At 45.8% G+C, this 25,386-nt stretch overlaps 1 protein-coding gene across 3 annotated transcripts; it reads right to left on the reverse strand.

Annotated features, from left to right (window-relative positions):
- Window positions 1-241: 241 nt before the first annotated feature.
- Window positions 242-25,332, reverse strand: THG1L (tRNA-histidine guanylyltransferase 1 like). 3 transcript variants are annotated; one of them, XM_085871608.1, is made up of 7 exons: window positions 25,071-25,332; window positions 24,204-24,380; window positions 22,003-22,172; window positions 20,740-20,828; window positions 13,331-13,438; window positions 7,468-7,671; window positions 242-431 (listed from the first exon to the last, which is right to left on the reverse strand). In XM_085871608.1, the coding sequence occupies exons 1-6, from the start codon at window positions 25,172-25,174 to the stop codon at window positions 7,492-7,494; spliced, it is 828 nt and encodes a 275-aa protein (XP_085727734.1). In that variant the 5' UTR covers window positions 25,175-25,332; the 3' UTR covers window positions 242-431; window positions 7,468-7,491. The 3 variants fall into 3 exon arrangements, with proteins under 3 accessions (XP_085727734.1, XP_085727733.1, XP_085727735.1); XM_085871607.1 differs by lacking the exon at window positions 242-431 and having other exon boundaries at window positions 7,467-7,671; XM_085871609.1 differs by lacking the exons at window positions 242-431; window positions 13,331-13,438 and having other exon boundaries at window positions 7,467-7,671.
- Window positions 25,333-25,386: the final 54 nt, after the last annotated feature.

A 25,386-nucleotide genomic window follows, 5' to 3' on the forward strand; every position in this document is an offset into this window, starting at 1 on the left:
TTTTAAGTTTTAAAATGTGAAAAAGGGGGTCGGTGGTCCATAGGAAAAATAGACACCAAGGTGGCCTATATATTGAAAAAGGTTGGGAACCACTGATCCATATGATGAGAACCATTTGTCTGCGTCACCATTTTTCTCAGAGATGGCTGAAAGGATCTTTGTCAACCTTTCAGGGTTTCGTCAGTGAGTTCCAGGGAGTGTTTTAGGCAAAGGTAAAAATAAAAATAACCCTTCGAAAAAAAAAGTTTTGTTTAATTTTTATTTTAATTGATCACTGGATAGTGCCGAAGCCTTTTTGATTAATGACTTGTATTCAAGTACACATGTAAACGTATAAATAAATACAAAACAATTACAAGACATTTAAATACAAATAAATCTCTTCAGGAAGCAATCGAAGTTGGTGGTACATCTTCTTCTTTTTCTTCTTCCTGAACAGCACAATATTTATAGATCAGGGGCAAACTTAACCCAGAAACATCAAGGTACATTCACGAGCATCCAATTCCACTTCTAAGGTAACACTTTTACAATGCTTCTTAACCAATAATCTCCAAGGTGTTTACCAAGTCCTGTTACCCGCTCCACAGAACCTGATAAATTAATTTAATGAACAAACAAGAGGTGTAAATGTAAACAATGCAAACGCAAAACGTTTATATTCATGTCGGGTACAGTACACTTCTCTATGTGCAAAGTTGATTTTGCGATCTCTTGGTTTCGGGTCTCATGGTCATGGACACAATTGACAATTGCAATTCCATGGGGTTTCCGCAAATGTCACGGGACTGCGAGTCGGACAAGGGACCATGATGGGCCATTTCAAAAATCGCTCTATAGCACCTAAGGCTTTGCAGCTAACTACGTGAAACGTAATAATAAATGAGCCCCGACAATTCCTGAGTGGGTGTATTTTAGGCCTCCACAAAGAAAATATACCGGGCAATGCCGGGTACTTCTGCTCGTCCTTGATAAATAATCCACACAGTCTGGCTTGATAGCATGCATCAGCAGATTGGTTGGCAAGACTGAAAAGACTTAAAAACATCAGCTAAATGTAGCAATGACAGAAGAGGTTAAAATCTAAGGTGAGAGAACGTGTTGACATGGTGTCACTTAAAATGTTAAATTGGCAGTCAGAGATCAGTTAAGTCTCATGATTGGAAAATGTGTTGTGAGGAAAGTCGGTGACACTGGAAGATATCTCCAGCATGCTGTTAGCATGACTTTCCTGTGTAATGGAACACACCATCGACAGAAAAGACAGTCTGTGCCGATTTGTGGCATTCCATTACGTGAGAATGGTCCGTATCAGACTATGTTTGAGTGGCGATTCAAATAAGTGAAAGCAGACTGTACAAATTGCAGGTTTGAACATTGTAGCTCAAAGCAATAGTGAAGCAAACCTCCCAAAGTGCTTGCAAAGGCAGGGGTTCCCCTGGAAGTTCTTTCTTGACAATTGGTATTTCAACATTTAAACAAACGAGTGACATTTGAATTACCAACATCATCAAACTTGTATTTCTTAAGGTTCCCTCTCCAGCTGGTGACTGGAGCCTTTTTAATCCAAGCAATCCAAAGGTAGGTTTGGAAATGGTATGTTTAAAGAACCCAAATGTTGTGCTTTGATTTGCCTCATGCTTCGCCATTAGCTTACATCGCTGTTCCATGAACAAAATAATTTTATTGTCATTGACAGTGTGCCAGCACAGACATGGTGAACTCGTGAATGAATGCAAAGACGTGAAAAAGATCAATATGGCACCGTCGTTCCAGGAGGTGGGGCCCGTGGCAGCGAGGAACCATCAGCTGTTGGGCTGGGCACTGGAGGGCGCGATCCACATCCGCTTTCTTGGCTGCGTGGAGTGTCCCTGTTGCGTCCAGGGGGTTGTGTGGGGTTATCATTCTTGGCTCAGGCCACAGTGCCCTCTGGCTTGTGTAGTGGCTGCAAAGGAGTTCCATGCTCGACAGTTAATGTCGAACTTCTGGGTTTGGGTTTGGAGCGTCGAGAGGTCTCCTTAGGGGCTCTCTGCTGACATTCTCAAAGTTAAGTTTCCGGTCGTTATTTGTCCCGTTTTAACTGTTTAATTTTCTCACCTACATGTTACTGTGTTCCTAGTTCGGTTTTGTTTCAAAAATCGTGCTATTTTGTGAGTTTTTGTCGACGTTCTTACCGGGTTTTTGAGGCCGAGGCCGAGGCCTAGGCTTGAGGCCTACCGGTTCCCCTCGGTGTTCGATCGTTTTTTTGTTTGTTTTTTTTCTCCCCATTACCTTCAATTTCTATCCTCCCAATCACTTTCAATTTCTATCCTCCCCACTTTCCTAACGTCTCCCATTCTTCCAACTAATCTCTCTATTTCTTATCTTAAAAAAAAACAACAACAATACGCAAACCTTCTCCCGATCTGCTTCTTCTTCTTCTTCCTCTTTATTCCTCGATTTTTTTTTTTTTTTCGACAACACTTCCATGACCTAATCTTTTAAACTCTCTCAAACATTAATAATCACAAAAACAATCTTATAATGCTTCATCTTCCTCTCTCACACATGTGGTACCCTTAACTGTTTCATAATGCACTACTCTTCTGCTATTTAAACAGACTTCTCATTTCGACCTCTCCTTCATTCCTTGCCGAAAAAATCCAACTGTTACAGCGTTTCTTCGCTCCATTCTCTGAATTCGCCTTTATTGCATCCCTCAAGAATTGTGTTAAATCGCATCTCTGACCTAAAACTTAAAAAAAAAAAAAAACCACAGTTTGCTATGAATGTTCGCTTTCCATCAACCATTCTTTTTTTCCAACTTCAGTGCCAACTCACCCCTCACCCCTCACTCTCAAAGCAACCATCCCACTCTTCTCCCTTCAAGCCTCCCTCTCACCTCGCTCAAAAATTCCCCCCTCACCTTTCTCCCACCTTTCATCCCCCTCTCATCCTTCTCAAAGTTGCCCACCCCCCTCTCATCCACTAAGCTGCCTCCTTCCGCTGCCCTCTCACCTCCATCTCTTCACTCCACCTCCTCAAATCGTCAACTGCCTTCTTCCCCTCTCTTGTCCCCCCTCTCCGTGAGCACCACAGAGCCTTTTCTCCTCCTCATTCGGCCCCCTCCCCTAGCTATTCTGCAATCCCCCACACTCTTTCAACAACCTTCCTTACTTCCCCCCCCCCCTCATCCCTTGTCCTACCCTCCCCCTCCCCCCACCCCCTGTACCCAAAGCCTCGTCCCCTACCTCTTCATTAAAAGTGTGGACCTCAAATATCCGGGGCCTTCGCTCAAACCTTTCAGATCTTTCCTTACAGGCTGCCACTGACAAACCAGACATAATCTGCCAAACATAAACTTTCCTCTCCCAAGACGTGTCTGACTCCCAACTATCTCTCCCCGGTTACTCCCTCCTCCGGTATGACAGACCTGAGCCTCGTCCTGGTGGAGGTGTTGCTCTCTTCATCAAAGACTCTATTCCTCACTCTCCATGCACTGCTCTCACTCCCCCACACCCCCAGGAATACCTCTGGCTACGGCTTCCCCTCCACTCCCACCTCATGTTTATATGTGTACTGTACCGTCCACCTCACAGTGATGACTCCATCTACACCTCACTATCTGAAAACATGGACCATCTTCTATCTTCTCATCCAAACTCTCTCTTCCTCATATGTGGTGACTTCAATTGTCATCATGCCAGTTGGCAAGGTGTGGGTACCTCTCTCACCTGTCATGGCACCTCAGCAAAAGCTTTCTGCGACTCATTGGGACTGACTCAATCGGTCAACTTCCCGACCCGGATCTCAAGCAATGGTACTCCATCTCTTCTGGATCTGATTTTGACAAATTTCCCTGACAATATCTGCTGCTCTTCTTCCGCTCCAATCGGTTCTTCTGACCACGTCATTGTCAAAGTGGACATCTCTCTGGCTGTTATCAGAGAACCACCTCACCGCCGTCGAGTCCAGCATTTCACTCAAGCTGACTGGCAGGGTCTCCAAGCAGCCATCAAACTTATAGACTGGTCTCCTATCACTACTTTCTCAAACATCAACTCATCCTGGGAATTCTTTCAAAGAAACTTGCTCTCCCTCATGCACAGATTTATCCCCTCTCGTCTTCAGTTGTCCGACCCTTCTTCCCGCCCTTGGTTGACTGAAGGTTGTGGCGAGGCAGTTGTCCTGAAACAACTTGCCTTTGCCTCATGGAAAGCAAACCCAACTGAGGGCAAGCTCAGTTCTTTCCACAAAGCTCAGAACAAGTGTGTATCTACCCTCAGGAGAGCCAGAAAACAACATCTTTCTCATCTCAAGTCTGAACTCTCAAACCTCTCTCCTCCTCAAAATCCTGGTGGCGTTTAATCAAATTTGTTTCTGGTGTATGTTCCCCCTCCATCCCCTCCCCCTTACCTCAAATGGCCGCACTGCTGATACCGCACGTGAAAAAGCTGAATGCCTAAACTCGATGTTTGCAGCTAAATCTTTCGTCCGAAACCCATCACTTTCTCTACCCACCTTACCCAATCACACCCAACTGTCCCTGGACTCTGTGTCCTTTTCTCCTAACAAGGTGGAGAGCTTGCTTTCAAACCTTGACTCAGATTCTGCAACCAGTCCAGACAGCATCAGCACAAGTGTCCCCAAAGCCTGCTCTTCTGCTCTTGCTCACCCTCTCTCTGTTCTATTCACCCTCTCATTTGCTCAAGGTCATCTGCCATCTGCTTGCAAATCTGCAAACATCACTGCCCTGCATAAAAAACGTGCAAAAACAGATCCCTGTAACTACAGACGAATCAGCCTTCTCCCAATCATCAGCAAGGTTATGGAATCCATCATCGCTTCAGACATGAAATCCTTCCTCTTCTCAAATGGCCTGATTTCTGATCATCAATTTGGTTTCAGACCAGGTCACTCTACCCTCGATATGGTGCTTCTGCTCTCCCATCAATGGATGGAGGTCCTCAATGCCAGACAGGAAATCCGAGCCGTATCCCTGGACATATCACGTGCTTTTGACACAGTCTGGCACCCTGCCCTACTCACCAAACTCTCTTCCCATGGTATCCAAGGCCATCTCCACTCATGGCTCACAGACTTCCTCTCCTGTCACAGTCAACGTGTGGCCCTAAATGGAGTTCTTTCATCCCCTCTTCCTGTCCAGGCTGGAGTTCCTCAAGGTAGCGTTCTGGGCCCTGTTCTTTTTCTGGTTTTCATCAATGATCTCTCCGACTCTCTGGAAAATCCTCTATATCTCTTTGCTGGTGACTCCACCCTCTGCCGTACCATCTGTCATCCCTCAGACCGGCAAGCAGCAGCTTCTTCACTCACTGCAGATCTGGATAAAATCACAAACTGGTCCAACACGTGGAACATGTCTTTCAATCCAGACAAATCTCACACTCTCACTACGTCTCTTCGAAAGGACCGTTTAGAAAAACCCCCCATCCACTTTCTCAACAATCCTTTGGAAGAAGTCTTTTCTTTCAAGCTTCTGGGTCTCACTATCTGCCATGACCTTTCCTGGGAAAGTCACATTTCCAACCTCGCCTCCAAAGCCAGTCGCCGACTGGGAATCCTCCGTCGTGCAAAGTCCTTCCTCAGCCCTCTTGAGCTCCTGACCACACAAAGCTTTTGTCCGTAGCCTGATGGAGTACTGCTCTCCCCTCTGGGCTGGTGCTCCTGCCTCCCACCTTTCTCGGCTTCACGCTGTCGAAACCAGGACATTTGGGATCATCGGCATCTCCCGCAATGAAGCTGAGTCTTTGGGCCTCTCACTCAATCACCGCAGGTTGGTCGGTGGTCTTTCTGTCTTCTACCGTCTCCTCTCCAGCCTTGCCCCCCCTGCTCTCTCTGCGATTTGTCCCCACCACATTTCCACAGGGCGCTCAAGGTCCGCCAACAACCCCCTTCTGGTAAAACGACCAAAATCACGAATCACTACTCGCCTTCACTCTTTCATTCCTCTTTTTCCCCACCTTTGGAATAAACTCCCTCACTCTGTTCAATCCCATTCTTCCCTCCAGGTCTTCAAAACAGCTGTTCACCACCACCTATCATCCCCCATCCAAATCCTCGATCTTTTCTACCCCCGATAATCCACCCAAGCCCACTTCCTTCAATTCCTCTGCTTTCCTTCCTGAAAGTCCCTGTAATGTTCATCTTCTCTTCCCCATGTTCCCCATTCCATCCCTCTCCCTTCCACAGATCTCCTAATGTGTCTGTTCCCCACTGTTTTGTCTCATGCCCCCTTGCTGTGCGTTGTGTTTGCTCTCATACGAGCCTCGACAAGGTATACAAAAAAAGAATAAAAAAATGTGGTGTGGAAAAGCCTGGTGTTGGCTTAATGGTTTGGGTGGCTGGCTTGGGATCTTAAGGTCCTGAGTTCAAGTTGTTGACTGCTGAATTAACACCAGGTGGGGTTGATTCAGCCTGTCATCCTTCTGAGATCAGCAAAATGCGTACTAGTGTACTGGTATAGGGGAACAGCATCAGCAGCACAGCCGCACCCCAACAAAATAGCTACCCAGCTGCCATATGCAAGAAGAAGAAGGTGCTGTGGGAGAGGGGCACAGGTGTGTGGACAGCATGCTTTCTTTGGGCACATGGAGGGTTGGGGGCATTGTGTGCACCCTGGAGGAGGGGGTAGAGACCCTCACCATTTCCTCGAGAGGCTGTCTTTTCAGCCAACAGAGCCATCATCTGGGTGGGCTCTGGTTGTGGTCACATTGATGGGCTCCTGCTGAAGAGTGGATGGGCATGCCACAATTGCTGGCCCCATGTGCATAAGGTGCGATTGGTCCTGTGGAGCACCACCTTCAGAGATGCCGTTTGCCACCATTCCGGGGAGCTGTCGGCGATCCATTGGAGGGACATGCGGTTGACCTACCTGCCACTCGAAAGATGCATGGTCTCCGTGGAACCAGGGTAGTCATGGACATGGTGACTTGAGGAGACCCAGCAAGGAGTCAGATCGAGCCATTTGGAGTCTTACTGTTTCATGTTCATTTCTTTCTACTGCTTTACTTTCATCTTTAAGCCTGGTGTTGGCTGAGTGGTTAGGGTGGTGGCTTGGGATCCAAGAGTCCTGAGTTCAAGTCCCGTTGGCTGCTGAATTAACACCAGGGGGTTGACTCAGCCTGTCATACTTCCGAGGTCGGCGAAATGAGTGCCAGTGTACTGGTCCCGGTGTATGCCCCGGTGTGTCGTAAGAGGCGACCAGGGTTGGCGTCAGGAAGGGCATCTGGCCATAAAACATTGCCTCAAGAAAAAGCCAAACCCCTGCACAGCAGGGAAAAATGGCTGTAAAAACGGTCATTTTTTATTACTTTCATCTTTGTTTCTGCTTTATTTCATAATTACATGCAATTTAGATGTGGCCAATGTTGCTATTTCTTACTCAATTAACAGAACAAAAGGCAACAGCTCAACTTTCTATGGGAAGGTGCACAGGTTTACAATTTAACAAAGGCACATCACCATTACCCCCAAGAGCGGTGGTGCTCATCCTCAGTCAGCGAGGATTTCTTGGTGTTCCTGCCAAAAGTCCTCTCCAATAATGTCCACATTCAGGGCCACCACGGCCCTATGACGTTTCTGCGACTTGGACAAATAGGTGGATGCACTCCCGAGCTCGTCGAGTCGTGACACTTGGGTCTTTGGCAGCTGCGTCACAGTCTTCTTTTCTGCCTAAAAGATTGATTGATAAACAAATAAATAAATAATAATAATCATAAAAATCGACACCAAATAAGCAAACTTCCAAATTTTTTTTGTCTGCCAGAATCAAGATTTAGACAGGGTAAACAACAAAGTGGAAGAACCTAACCTTTAACTATTTGTGTGTGTGTGTGTGTGTGTGTGTGTGTGTGTGTGTGTGTGTGTGTGTGTGTGTGTGTGTGTGTGTGTGTGTGTGTGTGTGTGTCAGGGTCAAGGGGTGGTGTTGAATAGCAAGTGTATGCTGGAATCCTGTTTAAAAATCTTACACGTGGTATCGATTATGGCTACTCGCCTCCAAGCTGTCAAGTTTGGGTTTGAATCCTGACCTAGCTTTAAACGGTCATCCCGCTGCCAGCATTCATTGGTGGACATTAATCATCCCATGGTGTCAGTTATGAATAGTAGGCGAGCTATCGCCAGCACCATGAACAAATTCCAAATTCCTTCCCTAAGATACAGGGTGCACTGCATCAGCAGTACAGCCATGCCCTCAGCCGATAATGCTACCCCACAGGCTTGTGCTGCGTACAAACAAACTAATTGATTTGGCCGGTGTTTTAGAAACAGGTTTTCGTATTTTTTAAGTCAAGAACATACCAACGTCTCCTTATCTCAATGTTCTTTTTCCTGAATTACCACCACCACCAAAGGTGGACGGAGGTTATGTTTTCACCCCTGACTGTCTGTCTTTGTCTGTAAGGCTATCTAAAAAAAGTTATGGATGGATTCGGACTAAATATGGTGCACACGTTGGGTATGTAAGAGAATAATTGATTCAATTTTGGTGAAGATCCAGAGCCAGATCCAGATAAGAGAATTTTTTAAGTGATTCTTCACCATTGAGAGATGGGGCCAAAATGATATATTGCACGATATCTCAAAAAGTTGTGGACGGATTACGACAAAACTTCGTGGATGAGTTGGGTAGGTGACAAGAACAAGCTGATGAGATTTTGATTCAGGTCCAAATGGAGATCGAGCCCATCAGTGGGAAAAACCACATTTAGGTTGTAATGTGCTGCATTTTGAATCACTTGCACAAACTCCTCCATGACTTTTAGATCACTACATGAATAACCGGAGAGTTGGTGTTAGAGCCACCCAATGCTTGCATGTTTATACATTTATCATTTTGAAAGACTAGTCTAATAATATTTTTTATAAAGCATTGCAGTGAAATCTGATCCAAATAATTTTAAAGCAATATCGTGGTGCCCCCAGAATCCGAACGCCCCATTGTTTGAACAAATTGGAATCCGAACAATTTTTGAGAAAATTTTGCCCTAAAAACTGAACACATTTTCGAAAACCGAACACAACGTGGCATTCATGTTTGTTCACGTGCGTCTCCCCCGCCTGTTCGACCCGCATCTTCGCGCTTTGTTCATTCAGTTCCTCGGTGGAAGTACTCGTAAAAGCATCTCTCGTGTGTCGATCGCGACTTTACCTCGTGTTTTCACCTTGATTTGTGCATTTTTTTTCAATTATCACCTTTTTGCATTCACCATGGCACCCAAGAAGAGCAGTGAAGCAAATAAGAATAAGAGGAAGTCTGTGAGAACGACAATTGAGTTGAAGACAGAACTTATTGCGAAGCATGAGAGCGGTACGCGTGTGTCTGATCTCGCTGCCGAAATCGACCGTGTGTAGGATTCTGAAAAATAAAGAAGCAATAAAAGCGCGAAAACCCGTCGTGAAGCAAACTCATTCAATGAACCCTCTGACGAATCGGCTTTAACGAACTCAACGTTTTTTTCGCGAGCATGGTAGTGACGTCATGCTGCGTCACCCAATCTCTTCACCTCTTGATTCTCTCCCGTGGAATTGTGCGGTGAAAACGGCACGTTTGTGACTCCACAGAGTGTACTGGGATATATAACACCATTTGGTGCTTCATGGTTAATTACATACCTCCACCAGGCTGAACAGTTTACGTTTTGGATCGGCCACTGATAGGCTGGAGCTGCATCCAGACCTGATGGAAGAAGTGACAATGCTCCTGCCCATCCCCCAGGCTTGAAAAAAGATTCATGACCCAGAAAAGGTCATTTACTCATCTTATTTTACCTTAAACATGGGTAATTTCAGTTGAAAGTGTCTTGAAACTGGGTTTTCTTGGGGTCCAGGAACGGATTAATTCACTTAACATTATTTCTTATTGGGAAAATAGTTTTGAAATCCGAACAGCCTCTTGGAACGAATTAAATTTGGATTCTGGGGGCACCACTGTATATGTATTTGTATATTGTAATCAGTAAAAAAAAAGTGTGGTAGATAAAAAACATTAGAAAGGAAATAACTTGCACCAAAAACTAACATTTTCACACTCACGCTGACACTCAAAGACTAGTCTAATAATATTTTTTAAAGCATTGCAGTGAACTCTGATCCAAACAATTTTAAAGCAATACAAGTCTGAAGACGACGATGGTTCACGAGCAGTATTTGACGATGTAGATCGTTTCAGAAGTCAAGGATGAGACAATGTGATAATGTTTGAACAAGTTATAAAAATGATCAACATTATGTGGTATGAATGACAGGTTATGAGCTGCAAAATGTCAAAAACCCGGTTTCGTTCAACAACTTTCAAAATTTGACCTTTGCATAACCTTTAAACGTCACAAAACAATGTTGTGGACATTAAAATAAGGAAATAGGATACGTGCTATAGCTTATTGGAGTTAGTTCGTCGAAGAATGTCGAAAACTCGGTTCGATTCCCACAACTTTGAAAATTTCACCTTTGTGAATTTTAAAGGTCAAAGGTCAAGGATTATGACCTTTGGTGCAAAACTTCCTCTGGAACATTCCAGGAACAATATAACGTCATATAGGCTATATGGCATTTCGCACTCCTCGGATTATCCATACTTTGATGAAATCAGCGTAAAAACAAACATGAAGAGGGCGCCACGGGCAAGGTGTTCGAGATAGAGCAAAATGGTTTCAAGACTTTAGGTGGGGAATGACCTCAAGATTATGCATAAAAAAAATATTGTCATCCGAGCTCTCAAAGTTTTGGCGGTCGTATGATTTTTTGTCAAAATTCGAAATTTTCTAAGTTCGTGACCTTGTGACGAAAATGAAAAATCGAGTTCTGTGGGGCTATGAAGGTGCCTAATTGGGCTAACCTAATACCGAAACCCCTGCCAGATTCGACAAACCCTTCGGAGAAGATGGATTTTTAAGTCAAAATCGCAATTTTCTAAGTTCGTGACCTTGACCTTGGGATGAAAATGAAAAATCGAGCTCTGTGGGGCTATGCAGGTGCCATTGGGCTAACCAAATACCGAAAACCCCTGCCAGATTCGACAAACCCCCGAGGAGAAGATGCAAATTGAAATCGGCTACCTCCTAAAAACACAATTTGCAATTTTCTAAGTTCGTGACATTGTGGCCTTGACCTTGGGCCGAAAATGAAAAATCGAGCTCTGGGGCTATGCAGGTGCCATTGGGCTAACCAAATACCGAAACCCCTGTCAGATTTGACAAACCCCCTTGGAGAAGATGCAAATTGAAATCGGCTACCCCGTAAAAACACGTTTTTTGGGCGTGGCTCCGCCCATAATGGGCGCACCACGCCCATTTTCAGGAAAACAACTCGATCATGATATAAACCTCCCACCAAAATTTTATCAGGATCGGATCAAAACCCACAGAGTTATGCTCGGGACAGACAAAGACAAGCCGGTAGGCGGACATGGGTAGTCGACTACCCAATAGAACCTGACGTGATGGGCCTGTTCGATGGGGAATGACCTGAGGATAAAGCACAAGAAAATTCATGATTCTAGTTTCAAGGGTTAATGCTGCAGATTGATTTTTCATTAAAATACCCCCACATTTAGAGGTTTTTTGGCCGTTGCTCGGCAACGGAGGGGTCCAGAGCAACAGTTCTTTCTCACACATAACTCGGACATACCATGAACCTACCATACCAGTTTCATGTATATCTGACACAGTCTCTGAGATATAACGAACTTCGTTTTTTTATTGTTTTCGACCAGGGTTCATTCAAAGTCCATCTTCTCCGACAGTTTTCATAGGATCCGGCTGGAAATTTTTGACAATATAGCTGAATGTACTGCCCACAGTCGCTCGTGGCCCGATTTTTGATTTTCGAAAAAATTAATTTTTTATGATTTTTCAAAAATTTCAAAGTCCCGTTGCTAGTCAACGGTGGTGGCCATAGCAACAGTTCTCATTTGCACACAACTAGGTCATGGTATGAACCTACCAACCAAGTTTCATCGAAATCGCCATTGTATTAACGGAGCACTGAACCGAAAAGAGGGACAGACAGACAGACAAACATATCGACAGAAATACTGATAATAAAGGTAGAACAAATTTCCCCAAAATTTTTTTTTGAAAAAAAAAATTTTTCCCGCCGAGATCGACAACCCAAAAGACAGACACACAACACTAACGAATATCGTGGTCACTTTTTTGTGAACTAATATGTATTTGTATATTGTAATCAGTAAAAAATAGTGTGGTAGATAAAACATTAGAAAGGAAATAACTTGCACCAAAAACTTTAACATTTCCATGCTCATACTAACACTGACGCTCACGCCGGGGGTATCGCTATAGCTCTCTGTTCTTCGAACAGGCGAGCTAAAAATAGGACTGCACGTCCTGAAGCTCACCTGGAACAGGAGCAAGTCACCTAAACCCCCCGCAGACCCCTTTAAACCACAAATTTTTTTTTTATGCCGCGAACAAACTTTGGTGCATCAAGTTTCATCAAAATTGTGCGTGTAGTTTTGGAGAAGAGAGAAAATACCTATTTTATGTGGTGGGGTGTGGGGGCTCAAACTCCCACCCCCATTTAACCCTGTAATGAGCGCAGATTTTGATACAGGCAATACATCTTTGTCAGGCATCAGTTGTGAAGCTTGTGGCCAAGTTTCATCAAAATTGTATGTTTGGTTCAAGCGATAACCGAAGTGTTTACAAATTTACTGAATGACTGACTGAGTCAGTCACTCACTCACCGACGGACACTGTTCGATCACAAGTTCACTGAACTAAATCAGGAGTAACAATGACGGCACAACATATCAAAACTTTGTTCATGCGCAGAATCTGGTCATGTGATTAGTTGAATGGAGCCCTCTCGATGCCGATTACAGCAATACATGTTTATAGGTGATGTTTTTACAAGTCACAGGTCATGTTTTTAGCAGAGGACATGGCTGTATTGCTGAAGTGATGCCCCCTGTAGGTTAGCACGGGAATTTTCAGCGTTTTAAGCCTGATTTGAACCAGTTAATGAGCGCAGATTTTGATGTGGTGAATACACCTTCATTTGGCATCAGATATGAAACGTGTGGCCAAGTTTCATAAAAATTGTTTATTTGGTTCAAGGAATAATGATTGAAGTGTTTACAGACTCACTGACTGACATACATATGAACACTGCTCGGTGGCACAAGCTCACCGGACTAAAGTCCAGGTGAGCTAAAACCGATCATTAGTGAAAGTATTACAATGGGAACATGAAAAAAAATTCATATTTGAAAAAAGGAAAAACGATTCTTTTTCTACATTTTTTAGAACAGTTCAGAGGAGTTTTTACTAAATGCAAGTTTTTACACCGCTCGAGGAAGTGTGGGACTCACTTTTTGCCAGATCAGGGTGGTGCCCTTGCGGAAGACCTCTGGCTCTTTGTTGTAATTTGTGCCAAATTCAGAGAAGAGGATCTCGTTTTTGTCTCCAGTCATTGTTCCCTGCACCACACAACACAAACATAAAGCTGTCGATATTTTAAACAAGCAAATTCAGGAATCTTTCCGTAAAGTTAATTTTTAATTAAGGTTTTGACCTGTTGCTCTTCCCACCTGAACTTATTCCTCATTTAAAGTAAGTGTTCTTCTGCAGGGAATCTAAACTCAAATCCCATACGTGTTTGTCCATTGCCGACCCAAATCATTTTAATGCGTGTAAAATTTCCACATTTTGAGCAAAACTATGGTCAAAAAAATGAAGTCTCACTAATTATTAAGGTAATTATCAATGAACCATTATATCAATGAGCAAGCATCTATAATATTTCGGCACGCCCCTTTCTTTGTTCTACCATCAGATTTTTGTTACTGCATGAAATGAAACAAGATTTGGCACATATACTAATGATATTATTGTCTTCCTTAAGAGGCCCCTCAAAATTCGTTTTGATGCATTTTCACAAACTCCAACGGATTCCATTCAAATTCGGTACAATTATGGCTTTTGGTCCAACTTAGGTCATTGGCTATAAATTTTTTCTATAACACTTCCGATATTCGAAAAAAAAAAAAATCGATAAATCGATATCCCTTATGGGATTTTCCATTCAAATCCACTCAAGTTTAAGGCCTACGGGGGACGCAAATTTCCACTTTGCCCCAGGCGCTGTTTACCTCCGCTACGCCAAGCTGTTAGGGTTTGTGTTAGCTACCCTAACCCTAACAGCTAACCCTAACCCTAACAGCTAACCCTAACCGCTAACAGCTATTCAGGAAATTTGCAAGAAAGCCCGGGCAACGCCAGGCTTTATTGCTCGCCCGAGCAACGCCGGGCATTACTACTAGTTATAAATATATGTGGAAAAATGATGGGCCCAGACATGGAATCAAACCCAGATACTCTGGAAAACTGCACAAGTGCTCTGCCAGTTGAGCTATCTAGGCAATCCACTGGTTGAGAACGCAATTCTTCCACATGTAGAAATGCTACTCTCCTTCCCCTGCTGCTTCCGGGGCACTCACTACCAACCATAGGAGCAGTGAGGGCCTGCTGACGAGAGGATCTTCCCATTACGTGTCTGCCATTAATCACCACAGGGGGGCGTTGTCATGCAATTATATATGCATGAACACGAAGCAAACATTATACATATACGTGGAAAACTGATGAACCCAGACCGGGTATTGAACCCAGGTCCTCTGGAAAACAGTACCAGTGCTCTGCCATCTGAGCTATCTGGGCGACCCACTGGCTGAGCAAGCAAGTCTTCCACATATAGAAATGCAATTCTCTTTCCTCTGCTGCTTCCAGATGGATATATACATAGAAAAACCCACCCACATCTCTCACCTGTCAATGGAGGGAATAGCCAATCAGCTCTCACCTAATCAACTAAACCCAGGTAGCGAGGATCATATAAAAAATTGACCCCTTCCAAACTCCTCGAGCCGTTCTGGAAACCACATCCCTCCAACACCAAAAGCAGCCAACATACAGTGATTCATAGACGTCTGGATCAAGCCTGGGGAGTCATGGATTCACTGGATCATGGGGTGTGGCGCTGCCGATACCTGTGCGGGAGGACGAAAGTCTGAGTCTTCAGGTCCTTGGTGCTTCCAGTCTTGCTCTATGGATGTGAGACTTGGACTCTGACCAGGGATCTGACACTGAGACTTAATTCCTTTGGTACCAGGTCTCTTTGGAGAATCCTTGGCTATCGCTGGTCGGGCTTTGTATCCAACGAGCGGTTGCTGAGAGAGACTCGAATGAGATTTGTTACCTGCATAGTCCATGAGCGTCAGCTGCGGCTGTATTGACATGTGGCTCATTTTCCTGATGCTGATCCTGCTCACTAGTTCTCTCAGCGAGGGAGTCTCATGAGTTGAGGAGGCCAGTGGGCCAACCACGTGCCTCGTGATTGCAGCAGGTTGACCATCATCTCAAGGAGATGGGGATGGGCCTGGCATCTGCCTGGGGGATGGCCAGACGGAGGCCCCTGGAGTACCGGCGGAAAGTGGACGCAGCAACACACTGCTCTGGCGCATGCTCCCATACCTGACCTGATACAGTGGTCCCCAGTCAGTTATTTCATTAATGCAAGTTCAGATAATCCCTTCTTTCTTGTCCCGTGGGTCGAACGGACAGTGCATTGTGTAAATCTCATAGCTAGGACTGATTAAATCTCTGAACCTCATTCCTATTCTTTTTTCTCAATTCCTGAGGTAAATCCGGGCAAGAGGTAGCGGTAGGAGCCAACAATAAACGCCAGCGCTGCACGGAGCATGTTCCCTACAGCGACAACCACCCACCCAATGTTCAGGCGATCAGACGCATAACCAACACACCAAATGCTAACAACATACAGTATGCACTCTCCTTCAATCCAAATCTCCAATAATAAATATTTCTGTCCCCTTTTCAAAACGAATCTCCATCGAATAATTATATCCAATCCTTTCCCTCAATTCCCTGACACAGATCAGGGCTGGCACCGTGCACCCCACTGCCACTGATAACTGCGAACACGATGCTTGATGAAAGGTGGACCCGCACGCTGACGTGTACAATGGCAGACCTGTGTGCACTGCACGGGGCATGCTCGATAGCGGGCGGACCCGCTCGCTGACCACATGCACAATGGCGGACTCGCGCGCACCCCGTGATACTTTCTCATCGTACAGAACGGGGCACGAATAACACATCTTTGGTCAGGTCTGCGCATGGGGTTACAATCACGTCTTACCGTCGGTCTTCGCTCACCACGACGGCCACAAATATCTCCCGCGGACGGCAGACATTCTCCCACACCTCTGCCTCAATGCAGCTGCTTCCAGGCAAAGGCATGCTGTGCGGCTGGATCGCTCGGGCCGCGTGGCACAGAGACCAGCGCCAACCGTGGGTCCCCGAGGCATGGCATGGGGTTCAGTGCAAGGCGATTCATATCATGGAGTTCGGTGCAAGGCGATTCATATCATGGGGTTCGGAGCGAGACGATTCCTCAGCTTGGAACCATCTTGCCGGAAGTGGAGTGGAGCCGCTCCTGGCCATCACGGTCGGGCCATGCAGTGGCGGGGGCCAATCAGAGCGCCCGATTCAGGTGACGACACCGCTTCAGGATGGCGCCCCCACTCTGCACCGTGGGGTTAAAAAAAAAAGGCAGATCGCAAGTCAGTCAGTCAGTCAGTCAGTCAGTCAGTCAGTCTCTCTCTCTCTCTCTCTCTCTCTCTCTCTCTGGATCTCCAACTTACCTTCTCCACCGACCACTTGCTGACTCCACCCCTTTTTCACCACCTCGTCACTGACTCCACCCCTTTTTCACCACCTCGTCGCTGACTCCACCCACCCACCTAATCCTGTCTGTCTGTCACTCCGCCCACTTGCTTCGGACTCCGCCTTTCTCCACCCACTCGCTGCTGGCTCCATCCAAGTCCCTCCCTTCACGCCCGACAGTCGCGTCTCATTCTCTGGACCGACGCGAGCTGCACAAAGTGCCACGAAACAAGAGACGACGCGCCAGCTGTCAGGGAGGTATCGCTCAGCGGAGCATTCCCCACAAAACATTCTGGTGGCGCGGTCGGGCAATCGTGCAAGGTATTTAGAGACCGTTAGCCTCATCTCCTCTCCTTTTTCTCTTCATGAACTCCTCTTCATCGGGGTGTGTGTGTGTGTGTGTGTGTGTGTGTGTGTGTGTGTGTGTGTGTGTGTGTGTGTGTGTGTGTGTGTGTGTGTGTGTGTGTGTGTGTGTGTGTGTGTGTGTGTGTGTGTGTGTGTGTGTGTGTGTTTCATAGGGCCTGTCCTCACTTAAGTTAAGATTGTAGAAGAATTATATTGGGATAACTACTCTGTGTCTGCTTTTGTAAGTTGCTTGATTATTGTCACATCTCACATTTCTTCCTATCCCTGCTCACACACAACAACAAAAGCTATATTCACAGTACCACCTGTTTCCTCACCTGCCTGTTAATAAATCCTTTGTAGAAATGTTCCCAGCTAGTTTTTGTCTTTTCTTTTATTGATCCAGCATGGTCCGTATCCTAACCTAGCCGGGACTTTATTCTCAACGATCCGTTCCTTTTAGCCGGTAGGTCCTTGACAGTGTCGCTTGGCTGCATCTGATCCGGTTCGGACAAGGCGTACCGAGGGCATGTCCCTCGGTAATTAGGTCACGTGATTAATGAGGTAACCCGGTTAACCCATAGACGGAGGACCCTAGGTCACGCGGTTGAGTTATTGCCGTTCGGGGTCAGTTAGCGACCCGCCACATCACGGAATTATCCATGTGCGACAGCCTGCAATTTTGGGGAGTCTGGTGGGAACCCGAGATAGACAGGTGTGGGAGAAGAGTGCTGCATAAAATGAGGAAGTGGGGGGGGGTGAGGAGGGGACAGGAGTGAGAGAAAGGTGGGGGGAGGAGAAAAAAAAGACAGGTGAGGGGTTGAGGTGGGGTGAGCAAAGAGAATGATATGTGGCACTTGATGACCGACCACACAGAAAAAAAAAGTGTCAGAACAGCTGCTGTACACACAACGACACAACAGAGTTTGTAAAGTAATCTGCCGGCACGTCTGCAAAAACTTTGATATTCCAATTCCAGAAAATTTGTGAGAAAATGAACTAAAAGCAATCACTGAAAACATTGAAGTACTGCTCACGTACAACTTAATGATCCCATCGGGCATGAACATCAAAAACAAAGCATTGTGACCAGATATCATACTTTGATGCAAAAAAAAAAAAGAGAAGAAGGCATTGCCATTTGTGGTGTTTATACTGGAGATATTGGACTAACAATGCAGAAATCAAGAAAATGATCAAATACCAAGACCTCAAGCATTTAAGTGAAAAGATCCTAGAAGCTGACGAATGGCAAAGAACCTCATAGATATATTAAAAACCATCCCTGGGAATATCACCACAAACAAACTACAGTGGGAAGATGTCCTGAGCTCAGTAACGATTCTGAAGAGACCCCTCGACACAAAACTTTGAGAACAGAAAACTTCACAGCTTGGTCCATGAATCGTGACCCCTTACCGAAATGAAGGTGTGTACTTTGAGCCCACTCTGGGAGGACTCCATTCCACATTCTGAAACCCACATATGTGGATACCAAACAAACACACACACACACGTTATGGTAATACAGTTTATATAAATATACAAACGTGCAAATGCTGGTCGGGTCCCTGTACTCAAATGTCACGTTACCTTCCCAGTGATTTAATTATCCCAGATCAGGAACCATGCTCTCGACGCCCCACCTTTATGTACTGAAGAAAAAAAAAGGTGCTGCCTCAAACCCTGAAGATGCGTGTATGTATGTCAACCGAGTCAAGAAACTTGTTTGGCAGGTACGGCTGAGCAGAACCAAAATCAGGACGTCGGCTAGTCTAGCACAGCGAATCAATGGGGTACAACCTCCCATATACTTATTGCACACTATATCCAACCAATGGAGGAAACAAATGAAGCAGGTTTGAAAAGTCGATATTGTTTTAACAAAGGCACATATTTATAAAGATGAAGTGTCACAAAGAAAAGGCAACCCCGAGCACATAAAAGAACCCCTCATACATTTTGCCTTTACACAAAAAGACAACACAGGTGTGCCTCGTTCAAGCAGGAAACTAGACAAGAGAGAGGGAGACAGGAAGAAGAATAAGATCGGTGCGTATTTTCGACCCCTTGTACACCCGCACACGAACCGGCAAGCCACGTGGGTCCCAACATGAAGGGGAGGGAGGAAAGGAACGAGGATGGTGTGGTGCAGCGTGTCAGGAGAGGTGCAGGTGTTTGCAATGTGTGCACAAGAGAAAACCAAGGATGTGAGCCAGTAACCCTGCTGGCCACTGCGTCCAGGGAATTGCACTACCCATCCACTTTTCTGTCTCATGAGACTGGTCTGCTTGCTCTGCAGAGGTTCGCCCTTGTGGAAGTTTGTTCTGATGGCAAAGCTCAACTCGTACCAATCCCCAGACGCAAAAGCAGCAGCGATGCCTGGAAATCTCTCGCTTATATTCCTCCTGGGCGGGGAATGGCTTTTGAGCACAACGGTCACAGCAGCACTTATTGCCACTTTCTTATTGGCTCGTGCCCGGTCTTTACTTCCTTCAGCCATGCAGTTTCCCTCACCACACCGCATCCCTGTCTTGACTTCCTTCGCAGTTTCCTTCAATGAAACACACTCTGCGTTGAATAACTTTGCAGAGCGGTGATGGCAATGCTGAAATGGCGCAGCGCAGAGCGCGTTAGAATGGCTTGTGGCGGCGATGGCAGTGCATGCATGCTGCTATATGTGCATTGTAATAAAGTGTGGGGAAGTAGAGGGGTTAAGAGGGACGGGGAGAAGGATTAGAAGGGATAGAGATTTAAAAAAGGGGAAAATTACAATGGGGGAATTGAACCCGATTATGCACACATAACACATTTCCCTGCCCCGATACAAGGGGAAAGGTAACCCAACTAAACAAAATTACAATGAAAATAACTAAACAGGGATCCCTATTGTGTTGAGTGAAACTCCCTGGGGGGGGGGGCTTTCCTAAAATGCAACAATATATATGTATACAAGCACAATGGTTTTTTCACGTGCAATGGAACGAGCTCCCGCTTAGAGGAGGAAGGAAAATCACAGTCAACCAAGAATTGCACCAAGTACACCACAAATTTTGGAAAGGAAGATTGCAGCAGACCCAGTCTCAGGTGACATTATCAGTTACCCAAAAATGTCTGCAGGGCATTGGCTCAGCTGTGGCACGTGGCTCGGTTTTCCTCCACTCACAACCCGCTTTCAGTTACACCCCAGAGGTAAAAGGAGCATTAAACATTCAGCACACGATAATCATAATAAAATATGCCATTTGGTTTCTGTCTGTCTGTCCACCTGTATGTCTGGCCGATGCATTCAGTCCTTACATATATCCATTCTCAAACAAACTTGCCAAGGGAACCAAGGGTCACAAGACGAAGGTTGTAGCTATTTGGTTCACCACTCCCCCCTCCCCCTCAATCGACGTGATATGAATGTGTACGACCAGTCATACAAGCACTTTTTAGGTCATGCACTTCCGGGGAGTGGGTGGCAGTGATATGGTGCAGCCTTCCCTTCCATCCCTTCAAACTGGAAAACCAAAATTGTCCAAGTTTAAGCCTGGTATCCTCTTGTTTTGCTGTGAAAAGTAAAATGCAGCATGAAAACTCAAAGAGGAAAAAAAAAAATCAAACTGAAAATAAAGTAAATTCACTGTGGCAGTAATGGGGGAAATGCCACACAGCAATAATGAAAAAGGGAAATCCACCGCACCTTTAACCTCTCTTGGGCCTGTGATGGTGACAGGCCTCCCTTCTGCACCAATGCCCAGAACGTGGTGTTGTACAAGTTGTTGATGTGACCTGGAATTGGCAGAGAAATTACTCGGTGCTTTTAGAAGGGAAATCCACTGCTCATTGCTGTACATGTAATCGGGTCTTTGGTTGGCTCATTCCAAAACAATCACAAACATTTTGTTCCTTTTCATCTCCTCCTCCGCAACTCTACTCCCCTCCCGTGGATGCCAACCTTCAGGGTTTGTCAGTGCTCTATCCTCCAAATTATTAGTGTGAAGCGAAGTATAAAGTGGAATTTGACGCAAATTCGTCAATGGATATGCCTCCGCCCGTGTTAGATTTCAACCCACCGTTACGTTTGATCTCAATTGAAGGTCGCATGAAAAAAATTAAAGGTCCCTTGAGACAGTGTGCAAGAGAAAGAACAGATAAGTAGAAGAGAGACCATCAGACGCTCCCAACTCGAGGTACAGTCCATAAAATAATTTTCCTAAGCGCACGTGAACTTTGACCGATTCAATCTCAAACTAAATCGGTTAATCTTCATATTGCATTTCATAGTTATACCAAGAGTCATCAAAATCCCTTTAGCAGTTCGCAAGTTATCGCGGTAATGAAAATTTGCTACTTTCAGATGAAGGTCACATAACCATTGACCTTTGACTCCAAAATCCAATCAGTTCATCTTCGCGTCATAATTTACCTTTGTACCGAGTTTGGGAACAATCTCCCTTTGGCGGTTCACAAGATCATCCATCACGCACAGACGGAGGCATAAAAACAAAAATCTTTGGTACGACTCAGCCAGGGGCGAACTCGAACCACCGAGCCAGCAGATTGAAGAACGGATGCGTCAACCGTAACACCAGAGAGTCTGGTGTACATTAGCCACAGAAATGGAACCTGCTGCTGGTAGATTTATCATTGTAGTGCAATGCCTGTAATAACAGCAAAATGCACTATCGGAGAGCTGCCTTCGTTATACTCATTGACAGCGCAACAAAATGATGCAATAGCAGCAGAAAGATGGCCATCCTGCTCTCAATGTATGCAAACTAAAGATGAAAAAAAAAAAAAAACGATTCAAAAATCAAACATTCATCCACATTCTATAAATGCCAATAATGGCGATTGTGCACCCACATAAAGCAGGTTGAAGGTCCTTGTAAAAAGGAAACAAAAACGAAAGTGTCCAACACAACATTGGTGGATTGCGATGGCAAATCAGGTTACTTCTCACAATCTGCTTGTCTCCAGGAGAGATAGTCTCGGAGGCAGCGGTCGGTCGGAAACAGCACGACACGCGCGTCAAACGTCGGGGGAAACCGCAGCACGGTTTCACCAAAGAACTCGAGCCAGTGGAACACGAAGGACGACGCGAACAGCGAAACGGTGTGAGTCATCAGCTTACTGCAGGTGCATCACACATGGGGTCGCATCTCGTGTACTTTCTCGATCTCATACGGTCACTCTTTGTTCATCTAATCTAAACTAAAAACGTGGTTGTTCCGAAAGCTATCAAACCTGAAATCCAATCCTTAAAACAACAAGAGGAATCTCGTAATCCCATACAATTTGTGTGAAACACCCGAGCATGCGTCTTTGAGACCAATGTGGAAGCAACGATGAATCAAAATTAACGAAAAACAAAAAAAGTTGATCTGAAGATTGAGGTTTTCCCAAAGGAATCAACAAAACACTCGTGCATCGATTGATCTATCGATGTATCTATCTATATACAGTGCAGTATACAAAAAACGAAAAACATGGTCTGTCCATCGGTGAAGCCGTGTGACTATAGGTCTATTAATTACGTACTATTGGAATGTACCTTTCGACCCTAAAGACCCACCCCAAGACCCCAAAAACCCCAAAGACCATGCCAGTTATCGATAAAACTGTGCTGCTGATGATAATGATAATTTGAACGAGAACGGCACTCGGGAGAGTGCAAAGCTCCACCAGGCTGAACAGTTTACATTTTGGATGCCACCGATAAGCTGGATCCGGATTCAGACCTGAACCAAAATTTAATTGGCTCGTTCTCGTCACCTCATCAATTTTGGCCCCATCTCTCAATGGTGAAGAATCTCTTAGAAGGATTTTTAAAATTCTCTTCTCCAGATCCGGATTCAGATCTTCACCAAAAATCGAATCTATTCGTCACACACACAACACACACAACACACACAACACACACCACACACCACACACCACACACCACACACCACACACCACACACCACACACACACACACCGGGTTTCATCCAAATCCATGCACAACGTTCTGGAATGTTCTGTTCACAGACAAGCAAAGGTGAAAACGTAACCTCCGCCCACCTTCGAAATATGGAGGTAAAGAAAGAGCTTTCCTTCAGAAAAAAAAAAAGTTTGTGAAAGTGTTATAATTGTAATTAATAACGAAACAACAGTTAAAACAGGTTTCTGCATCACTCAGAGGAACATCATTATGATTAGTAATTTTGTAGCCGATATAAACAACACACATATTTTCAAGCATTTGGTGCGTTATTCTTTCACGGCCAAACTGTAGCATCTTGAGGCCCCAAATTTTGTGTGAAGGTAATTCAGAATCTGGGCAAGGTTTTAAGCTACCGCACGTTGGCCTTGACGTCCGTTTTAAGGCCACGACAAAGTGTATATTGGAATGTGGGGGTCAGGTAGCGCTTCTGCCGGCCCGCAGGCAAAAGGTAACCACAACGAAGCCAATAATGCCATAGCTTTTCAATGTCCAACATGTCAAGAAACCACCGCCGGGAAAAGCTCATCCAGCCTTGTAAGTCATGGTTAGAGTGATTAATAGGAGGGGGGCAAAATTTGTATGCAAGGAGTGAGTGAAAATCCCCCTGCCAAGACCACCCATTCCCCATCCAAACACCAGACCCTTCTCAACCAGGCAATGGGCACTCCCTCTTCCCACCTAAACACACGATCCCCCCCCCATCCCCATCCAAAGACCAGACAACAGACCCCCCCCCTTCCCACTTTGATACTGGATCGCCCCTCCGCACTCACACACCAGACTGCCCTCGACTTCCTCATCCAGCAATGTACCCTATCCTCTTCCCATCCAGACACCAAACCCATCGAGCAACTACCCCTTCACACCTATACACTGGATTGCCCCTTCCACTCACACACCAGACCATAAAGTGACGTCACTAATACTCCATCGTGCTCTGGGAAGTGATGTCACTTCCCTCAATTTCAGCGGTTGTGTGTGTGTGAAAGTAAAATCTGATGTCGTCTCATGTGTATGTCTGACGTGTGCACGTGACTTGCGTCGCACACCCCTCCACGAGCCATCGAGCCTGTATCATTGCCGTCATGTTGGTTTCAAAAATGATGAAAAGCAATGCGAACCAGGTGATGGAACGGTGATGCAAGCCACCCACTTAACCGAATGCTGATGATGCACACCTCGCACGGCGCCCAAACCACGCGGTTCTGCGGTGGAACACGAAGCTGAACTCGTCACTCTGTCCATAAGCGATGACCACGTCACTGAGCTCCGCCATGACACGCATGGCACAGCGTCCCATTAGCCGGAGCGCCCGTTCATCGTTGGGTTTCCTGAAGCTGTGCACGTCGGAGAACCTGCGAACAGACGGACCAGTTGACAATTGTCACATTGTGGGAATGGAGGGCATTGGAGAAGGGGGGAGGGGCAGGACCATCCTTACTCAGTTTCATGCTCCCATCCAAACACCTGTGAGTACAACCTCAGGTTTTAATCTCATTTACTGCATCAATATTCCAATTCGTTACATTAAAGTACAAGCTCCTCCATAAGCGTTAGACAAATCTGACAACACCATCATGCCCAAATCAATGGATGGACAAGGGGGACATTTGGGCCATCATGGCTGTGCTTTATCCACATCCAATTAACCAAATTACTTTTCTTCGATGGACTAATCCCATCCTTACTGCTTGTAGCATTAACGTAAACTTGGTATCCAGGATCCCTGTGACATCGACGAACCGGCATTGCAATGGGCACCGGCACGCAATGGCTGCTCTTTTCGAGATACCGAGGCATCGTTAACGTCCACAGCCGAACGACGTGAGTCCCATTTACGTCGCCATCCAAAGAACAGCGTGCTTCGAGATGCAGCCCTGCCAAACCCCATTTGGGGGCACTGCATCGCGGAACGGCAGCTTTGAGACTTGGCTTAAGCGGGAATCAAACTCGAAACTCGACAGCCCGATGGCAGGCACTACATCGCACATGTAACCCCAATCAATGCGGCATTTCCTTTTCCGATACCCCGGTGAGAACCACACCTGTGAAAACTCTTTCCGTCGAGCCGCACCACGATCCAGCAGTTCGGCAGGCAAGCGTCGTTCACCTCGTACGAGCGCACGTACTCGAACTTGCTGTTTGCCATCGTCCTCCGGGACCCGAGCAGCAGGCCACGGACCGGACTCAGTCCCAAGACCGATGACACGGCCTGCGCCGGGAAGGGCACGCGCACCACCGCCAGCGCGGCTCGCGACACGGCCACGTGCGATTCGTGAACACGTGACAGCAACGGCGTCGCTCATTGGTCGGCCGCGAATTCACCGTTCCCAAAAAAGATTACCCGCGAAATGATTTGCT

This window comes from Eptatretus burgeri, chromosome 2 (genome assembly GCF_056783735.1).
Source record: "Eptatretus burgeri isolate ZD-2024b chromosome 2, Ebu_testis_v1, whole genome shotgun sequence".
NCBI classification, from domain to species: Eukaryota; Metazoa; Chordata; class Myxini; order Myxiniformes; family Myxinidae; genus Eptatretus; species Eptatretus burgeri.

Coding starts and splice junctions, on each gene's coding strand:
- THG1L (XM_085871608.1), bottom strand. CDS start 25,174: ATGGCAAACAGCAAGTTCGAGTACGTGCGCTCGTACGAGGTGAACGAC. Junction 24,381..25,070: donor GACGGAAAGAGTTTTCACAG/GTGTGGTTCTCA, acceptor GTCTGTTCGCAG/GTTCTCCGACGTGCACAGCT. Junction 13,439..20,739: donor AGGCCCAAGAGAGGTTAAAG/GTGCGGTGGATT, acceptor TGTGTGGTGCAG/GGAACAATGACTGGAGACAA.